Source organism: Haliotis cracherodii, unplaced genomic scaffold (genome assembly GCF_022045235.1).
Source record: "Haliotis cracherodii isolate W230 unplaced genomic scaffold, xgHalCrac1.p SCAF_1, whole genome shotgun sequence".
Classification (NCBI taxonomy): Eukaryota; Metazoa; Mollusca; class Gastropoda; order Lepetellida; family Haliotidae; genus Haliotis; species Haliotis cracherodii.
In genome coordinates, this window is record NW_027266264.1 from 67,000,190 (window position 1) to 67,009,700 (window position 9,511).

Below are 9,511 nucleotides of genomic sequence, written 5' to 3' on the forward strand. Positions count from 1 at the left end.
GCCGACAACGACCTCTTCAGTCATTAACATGGTGACTTGAGAATGGGAAAGTGTGTTAATAAAAATGATTGTGACCCCTGTAGAACCAAACAGCTTACCCTGGCATACTCTTGATGAGGGTCCTGATGGAAGCCCTGAGGGTCTGAGTCTTAAGCCATTCTTCTTGCAGACACGGGTCTATTCCACAAAGTGATAGAAGCTAAGGTGATCATAACTCCCATGCTTTATCACAGACACAACTATCGTAGCACTACGATTGAACTGTGGAACAGGCCCCTGACTGGATGGTCCTGTTTATGAGGCACTACATGTATTCTTGTTTGAGATCTTATATTTTTATACAAACTCATCGTATATGTAGTAAATATTTCAAGATGCTACAATTTGTTTCTGTTTTATTTGATCAAGTAACAACAAAGAAAGTGTGACAACAAGCAACACACAGTTAAAAAACACCAATTTGGTAACCATGGTAACAAGTTGCACTATTTACAACTTTTGGGATTCTTTATATTACAAATATATAGGCATTCTGTACAATAAATACATAAAAATGTACAAGAATATAAATTGAGGTATTACCATGGTAACACAAGAAGAGCTTTGACACAACCTCAGACTTTTTATGACCAACAAAGCAATCTACATGGCAAAATACATTAATTAAAAAAATATCTAACTACAAATATCACACATACATACACAATAGATTAGAAATGAAGAGCTTCTTTCTGAACCAAACCATAAATAGCTAAATCTTTGTAAGGATTGAAGGCACAGTGCACAGGGAAAATTCACTTGATTGTTGTGTAGTACTGTTCTCACTAGTTTAAACTGAGCAGGGAAGGTTATAACATTGACCATCCTGGTGTTTTCCATCTTCCCGAGGCAAGAGTGGAAACTGGACTTTTATAGTCAGTTAACTCACTTGCCTGGGAAGATGGGTGTTTTCATGTCACAGTCAACATGGAAACGGGGCAGTTGGGTAGCCTGGTGGTTTAAGCTTTCGCTTGACACGCTGAAGTCCCGGGTTCGATTCCCGACCTGGGTACAATGTGTGAAGCCCATTTCTGGTGTCCCCCACCGTGATATTGCTGGGATATTGCTAAAAGCGGTGTAAAAGCATACTCACTCACTCAACATGGAAACAGAGAACTTCAAGGAACAAGTGAAACATTTGTAATGACCTAGGGATTTATCTAGACCTGCTCCAAGGCCGGTATTTTGCCCAAACTGTGCAGCAGATGTCAGTAAAATTTACCTAATTGGAATAAAAATGTCCCAATTCATGCTGTATAGTGATAACTAATGTTAAGGCTTTGTGGAAGTGACTTGTATTTCACTGACCAGTTGGAGCAATAGAACGATTTCTTCCAAGTTACCAAGTTACTAAGTTTGGAACCCTGGAAAAATCCATGCGTGAACAAAATGTGACAAATACTGGGTTGAAGGCTTGGATTTTTAACTCTAGAGAATGCAGGCAGCTGTCTTCTGTTTTTAAGGATATCTCTGTCAGCTCATTCCTGATGGATCAGTAGATGTTACAGGGAATACAAAATCGCCTGTAAAGCTCAGGGATAGCACATATTCCCATCATTTGTATTTTAAGATTCTGTCCTTTTGTCACGCACAGGATTTGAGTAAGTGAGTGAATTAAATTATGATGTATCAGCATTTTTCAAGGTAGTTTATTTGAAGAAATGACCATAATGACGGGAAGAATTCTAGCTGATGAAATGCAGAAAAACAAGAACAATATTATTCAAGGGAATATGTTTGAAGACATTACGAGAGATGCGTACTACAATTAAACGTGCCCTAAAGGAAAAAGAAAGTATATTATAATAAAATGTCATTTTTGGGAATATGTATTAAAATATTACTGTATCAGGTCATAGGAATAATTCCTAACAATTTCAGTGATTATGTATATATATATATATATTCCCTGAGTGAATCAGGCATTGAACATAATCCCTGAAATAGTTCACATATTCCCTGTTTAAATACTTTCCTGTAACATATACACAACACAAAAGATGTCACATGACTACAGTTACGCGTCATGCCACAGCAGTTACGAACACCTGATGCCATGTCATGACAGATTAACATTAGTCAGATGAAATAAGCAGGCGTTGTGTAACTTCATTTGAGTAGTGTATACACACAGCTCTACATGTGACTTTTTTTTATAACAACTTCCTTTATTCTTTGTAACAACGTTTCAGAGCTTCAACTTGTTCCTTCATCATTCATTAGGGGACACGGGTGGCCCAGTTGTCTAAGGTGCGCGATTCGCTGTGCAGAGTTGCGTCCCTTGGGCATGCCAGAAACCTATGATTGTGGGTTCGATTTCGGTTCGCCCCGATTATGTTTCTAGGTTTGTCAGTACCATACCCGTGCTCGCGGGTTTCACCGAAGTGGTAAACGTCTGAGACCTGCATCACTTTTGGCTTTCCTCCCACATTAAGCTAACACGCCGTGATGTAACTGGGATACTGTTAAAAGCGGCGTTAAATCCAACTCACTCACTCACTCACTCACTCATTATTCATTCACCGAATGAAGGTGCAAGTTGAAGCTCTGAAATGTTACAAAGAATAAAAGAAGTTGTTATCCATAATAAAGTGTCATGTTCTCCCTTCTTCTAAACGCCTATCAAAGACTACATACACGTCAACCACAACACAGGCACTTGAGTGCCCGACGGACCTCTCTACAGCACAGCCAACAGACTGGGACAAGGAAGGACTTGGCAAGGACAAGCCACATTGTCAGCTGGCTCACCATGTGCAGCTGGACACACTTCTGATGGGTAGGACACGGGTAGGAGATGGTAGCAAACTCCAGGACGAAGTATGGCGTGTACAAGGCGATAGTGATGAAGATTGCCGAAATGGCGTCAAGAGGCACCTGGATGTGCTCACCATAGAACAGCAGATTTCGGGACAGGTATCCAGGAAGATGGACATACACCATCATGATGGTTGATGCTAAGATGCATAATAACTGTGGGAAGTAACTGAAAATCACGTACAGGTGGGCCGATGTTTCATCACTCACAACCCTTGTACATGTAAGCACAGATGATGAGTTACGGGGGAAAGTGGCTCCAAAGTACAATGGCACAAGTGTTATTATGGAAAGTAGCCAGATAACGAAACCAAGAACCATTGGCATGATGACCTCGGCTTTGTTAGGAGCGTAGAGATGGTGTGAAGTGATTCTGTGGATGTAGAAGACGTTGATTAGGAAGAGGCCGAGACACGTGACTGACGGGACTAGGGACGTCCGGAACAGCGTCAAGGTGTTGAAGGTATGGCAGGAGAAGATCCAGTCATGTCTGAAGGTGACGTCCAGAAGAAGTGGACACACCAGAAGCCCCATGAGGAGGTCTCCAACAGCAACATTTAGGATGAGAAGGTGTTTGGTAGACTGCCTGAGGACCGGGGAGATGGTGATGAGGAGTATCAACAGCACGTTGAAGACAATTATGAGGATGGTGAACAACATGAGGAGTCCTTGACCTCCATACTTCTCTGTGCCCCCCAACAGCATCTGAAACGACAGTATTAATTTAAGACCAGGCTCTTTTGGTTTAGAAAACTTGGATTATGACCTGCTGATTCCCCCCAAAATGAAATGTGTAAATATAAAACAGTGACACACACACACACACACACACACACACACACACACACACACACACACACACACACACACACACACACACCGGCACTTGCGATAAAGCGTATAAAACAAAGACAGTTCGGCTCAGAGTTGGCCCTGTGTCTTAGTAGGGTATATGTGTAGCGTGGTATCTTCGTTGGCTAGCACTATAGCACAAGCAGCCACACATGCACGTCAGTATATTAGTGCAATAATCTTTAACGCAACGTTAAACCCCCACTTCGCACATGGGCGCGGACAAGAACTAACATGTTAGAAAGTGCTTAATGCGCCAAATCAACAGTCCCCATTATGTTTTACCTTTCTTGTCTTATACATCAGAGTGAAGTACAAGTATTCTGTGCAATGACAATGTTTGCATTTTATTACCCGTACCCAGCCAGCCCTCTCGCCGTCCTAATTCCAAGTCGGTAATTGTGAGCACATTTATGCTTCTACCGCTTGTATTACAATGGGCGACAGTTCCCACAAACACGCCAGAGTTTGCCAACTGTAGCAGTCAGTGCCAGGAATTCTGGAGCATTCCACATCCACTGTATGGGGTTGACGACCCGCGTTGACGCTGATGGATGTTAGAGTATGTTACATCGCCGGGTCCCTGCGTGATTCGTGTTTTGCTTTCTGTGTTCTGGACAAATGGTTGGTACCAAAGGATTACTTCAAAGTGTGTTTGTGTGGAGGTACCTTTGAAGAATGTCGAGCCCAGGAACATGTTGTAGATTACACGAGACATCCAGGAAGACCGAGGGCACGTGCACCGACATAAGATGTATATCTTTTATGAAAAGCGATTCACCTTCTGTCGAAAAACGTATTCCATGTGTGAAATTCCGAGTCATTCTAACGTGCATATATTTGGAAATTTACGAACATACAGTGTCTCAACTTACAGATACCATTACGACTTACGGGAATGACTAGAAATTCTTTGATTCTTTCCAGCGCTTTATCGCTTATATTTTCATGTTTCTTGGTTTTAATTTCATATTTTCTGTTTTTATTAACTTTAATGAAACGTATATGTAGATGAGGAACATGTTTAACCTGTAAACACCTCACAGTATCGGTCAGAGTGTGTATGGCGGATTCAGAGGGGGGTGCCGGGTGGGGGTGGGGGTTGGGAGTGGGGGGAATGTGTGTGTGTGTGTGGGGGGGGGGGGGGGGGGGGGGGGGGCGGTTATGTTATAGGCAGTTTAATTATCTTAGAGCGGATTTTCATATTTTTAACCTACCCTTTTAAAATGCTGGATCCGCCCTTGGTGTGTAGGCGGATTCTGGTGCAGACCCCCAGAGTGACATGTGGTCTCTGGTTTATGATGTTGGCACCAGAACCCTGTCCGTGGGTTCACCCCGCAGACGTACACGTAGCTTACGTCACTTGGGGTATTCCTCGAGCGAAAACAACTGAGAAGGACAAGGCTCGGGTCATTCCACAGTCCAAGTGGCACTAAAGTCGTTCAAAAACTGTGTCTGTCACATGAATTTTTATCATGACAAAAAATCCCACCATACAACCCTCCCTTCAAAGCGGCTTTAATCTCACTCACTCACTCACTCATCTACACTACTCATGGAATTGACGAACTCGGCCTTTCGTTTGTTCCACATCCCTACCATATATGACCTTTCCATTGACCGAATTGGCCTAAAAGTCCAGTTTAAAGATCTACATCCGGGCTGAAAGATTATTAAATTAACATGTATCAGCATTCTACAGCTTTTAGAGGTTCCATCTTCTTTCTATTTGTCATATAACCGTTATCAAGAACCTTGACATTAGTGTGTTTCTAGTGAATTGGTTTAATAGCGCTTTGAACACGCAATGTTTAGATATAATCACGGCGTGTCAGTTTGATGATTGCGCATAAGGTTAACCCACGAATATGGCAAATTCGGTGTGACGACAGTCCTAGATTTACACAAAGGGATTTGAACCCAGACGGATGCACAATCAATTATGGTGTTTAGAAATACGATTGAGCCGCCGTGCCCCGATGCAAACAGTGTGGTTCAGTAGGAAGTGACTAAACTAATCATGTCGGTCATTGTCGTCTGCTCGAGATACACGCACGTGCATATATACACTGCCAAGTAGATCTTGGAAGGATTTCCCGTCCAGTCAAAAAACCTGTCGATAGTGCTGCCATAGACAGTGAAAACACTAGATGTGTTTTTGAATATTCCGTAGACACTTCCGTAGCGACTGTCAGAAAGCAGGTGATCTGTCAGTCTCAGACGTGTTTAATTAGGGGTCTAGTCGTGCAAATGGCAAGCGTTTTTCAGTGGTTTCTGGCGACGTTGATAGGTTCAGAAGCCCCGAATAAGGATACTTTCTTTGTAGTTACGGCTGTGACATTTCTGCGATCACATTATTTTGATAAACCATATTTGTCACTCAGTACGTATTACCAATAGTTTGGTACCTCTGAATCTCGGGGGGGGGGGGGGGGGGGGGGGTCACAGAGCGGATTAAACCATCAGAACCCCATCTGGAAATACAGACTACACTGAGGACATGGCGGTTACAATGTGTGACTTGACTGAGTGTGCCCCGACGGCGGGATTCAGTGCTCAACCACTGGCCTAGACTCGACAAGTGACTACTTATGGTGTTGCCAACTGAGGGGTAAAACAACATTACCTCACTCACTCTAAACATTTAGTTCAAAACAAACTATGCATGTTACATGTGTATTGCTTAACGTCGCTCCCGCAACATTCCATCTATTTGATGGTAATCTGTAATAATTGAGTCTGGACAAGACAATCCAGTGATTGACATTGTGAGCATCTATCTACACAGTTGGGGTATGTCACATGCGTATAGAAGACCAATTACACTTACCTGTTTCCCTTCAACAGCCGTCATATAGCTGGAATATTGCTGAGTGCGGCGTTAAACAACAAACAAACCCTTCAATATACAATCAGTTCGGAGCGTGTTAGAGAACAACAAATGCGATGTACAATGTGGCTCACTGTTGGTACTGTTTCCCTGGTCTCTGCTAAGGTTTGTTTAAAAAACGAGTATGTACTTTACATCCATATTTTATATGTACAATGTAATTGTCCCCCTTGAAAACCGGGGTTAGAATTGGTCTTTAACAACCCATGCTTGTCCTAAGAGGCGACTAACGGGTACCGAATGGTCAACCTCGCTGACTTTGTTGATGCATTTCACCGTATCACAAATACGTAGATCGATGATCATGATGTCAATCACTGGATTGTCTTATCCAGACTCAGTTATCGGGTGGTCAGGCTTGCTGACTTGCTTGATGCATGTCATCGTATCCCAATTGCGTGGAACGATGCTCAATCATTGGATTGTCTCGTCCAGACTCGATTATTTACAGACCGCCGTAATATAGCTGGAATATTGCTGAGTGCGGCGTTAAGCAACAACCAGACAATGTAAATGTTTATGTATATATGCATCAACGTGCCAAGATGTACGTTCTATTTGTATACCCTGTCCCAAGATGATTTTCTGTACAATGAATTTTCTGTTTCCAGACATGGATGACCCAGCGTACAATTGTACAGTACAAATAGAGTCCACCTACCTGTTGGTATTGAGGCCCCGCTGGGTAAGATACAAACATCGCGAGGTGATCTCGAGACAACATGTCGGTACTTCTGTACAGACGTCAAGCAAAGAGAATCTGACTTGAGTAAGCGATGGTCTTGTGCCACGACACCAGCCGACTGTCAGTGCGGGGACAAAGTAGTTCTGTAGACAGCAATGTGGCAGCCAGCCGACTGCAGTGCAATACTATCGTAAATATACCTGGGAGTAGTTTCCTTTCTTTGTTTGTTGTTACATGGGACACGCAATGATACATATACTGATGCAAAAAATAAAGGTACACATACGAATATTGCAAAAAAGGTTTACAGCGTCGTTTAATACACACAATTATTTTTGCTTGTTTATTTGTTGATTAACGCGCACTCAGCAATATTCAAGCTGTATGACGGTGGTCTGTAAATAATCGAGTCTGGACGAGACAATCCAGTGATTGAGCATCGTTCCACGCAACTGGGATTCGATGACATGCATCAACCAAGTCAGCGTGCCTGACCACCCGATCCCGTTAGTCACCTTTTACGGCAAGCATGGGTTGCTAAAGACCTATTCCAACCCGGATCTTCACTGGCCACATTTTTTATGTAACAGGGTGGTTGGGTAGTCTAGTGGTAAAAGCGTTTGCTCAGCATTCCACCCGGGTTAATTCCCCAAATGGGTACATTATGTAAAGACCATGCACTCTTCAAATGCTCCGCTTTGTAAAGCTGGGATATTGCTTCAGAGAGGCGTCAGAACGACATAAACTCACCATCTTCCCGAGGCAAGGGAGTTGACTGAACTAGGCTGGAATTACGGAAATATACTTTGGTTCGACTAAAGAGTCTGTGCATATTGCAAAGTCCAATCAAAATAGCGCAACGAAATAGACATCGGGTTCATAAACAACATGGCGACTGCCGTGCAGATTTCCGTCGATTGCAGGATTTGTAAAACATGATTACCGTCAAATGGGCGTTGACAGATAATTAATCAGGGTGCTCAAGTGACTTGATGCACTACAATGAAGATCTTGATTTATCAATCAGATTGTCTTGACTGGGCACCGCCAATTTGTTTGTAGCAAATGCCAGTGATATGAGAGGTGGAATCTAATTGGTCAAAAGGAGGGGAATAGAAGGGACATAATTCATAATTGCCACTTGTGGCGCTACGATAGAGACGAAATTCCAGCCTAGTTCGGCAAGGGTGGAAACTTGTACAGTCAGTTAAGTCCCTTGTCTCGGAAAGATAAAACTCACTCACTCACTCATCTTTTCGGTACATAGTATGGGGTGCCGAACATCATGCTTTTGTGTTTGCTTATTTTTGTCCATCAGAATACATTATTCGGATATGGACTTCAGGTGTTGTACCACACAGTAACTAAAATCAAGGTCATTGGTCAATTGCGCAAACAAGAGAATAACATTTATATTTTCGGTATATTTGTTTAATATGCATGGTTAATGTGTCAAAATAACACGACAATATTGTTTTCCTTCACAAGGTAGGTAATATTAGACCGTCAGTTTCATTATTTCGTCCAAGCAATATTTCAGTTCCGCAGACACCATGGTAGCACTAACACTCTTGTAACGCCCATACCTTTACACAATACCACTACCACTCTCTCAATACAGGTGCCCATAGGTGTACATCTCTACGTGGTGGGACGTCACCCTCAATACTACGACCACCCGGACGAGTTCCGACCGGAACGCTCTCTCAGAGAGGAAGGCAAGACCAGGATCCACCCGTTAGCCTGGCTGCCGTTCGGATTCGGACCTCGGGTGTGTCTAGGTGGATACTGATACTTGCAGGTATAGTAAGGTTGTCATACTGATGGAAAATACGGGAACATGTTTAAAGGAAATCATGTTTGACGCCATTATGTTCCGTCCAGATGACTGAAGATTGTTTCATATGTTTAGATACACCAGACACCTTTGGGATCTCCAGTTATATCTGCTTGTGGTAGGAGGTGATCCGGTTGTCATACACATCGAATAGGTTGATTACGTGTCACACGCTGCTCATAATATTGGTCACTGGTTTGTCTGACCCAGGTTCAGTTCTTAACAGGCGGGCGCAAAATAACTGGAAGTTTAGCGACGTTAAATAAAATAAAAACAACTTTAAATTTATAAGTTTGTGTATGGTATTTGGAAAGTCTCATGTATGTTTTAAGGACACCTACTATGTATGTTAAGTTGGTTGGGTTATTTTGTTTTACGCCGCACTTAGCAA

At 42.7% G+C, this 9,511-nt stretch overlaps 1 protein-coding gene across 1 annotated transcript; it reads right to left on the reverse strand.

The window, feature by feature from the left end:
* Positions 1 to 2,679: 2,679 nt before the first annotated feature.
* LOC139456920 (adenosine receptor A3-like) lies at positions 2,680 to 7,336 on the reverse strand. Its single transcript, XM_071238398.1, has 2 exons — positions 7,260 to 7,336; positions 2,680 to 3,561 (listed from the first exon to the last, which is right to left on the reverse strand). The coding sequence occupies exons 1-2, from the start codon at positions 7,320 to 7,322 to the stop codon at positions 2,680 to 2,682; spliced, it is 945 nt and encodes a 314-aa protein (XP_071094499.1). The 5' UTR covers positions 7,323 to 7,336.
* Positions 7,337 to 9,511: the final 2,175 nt, after the last annotated feature.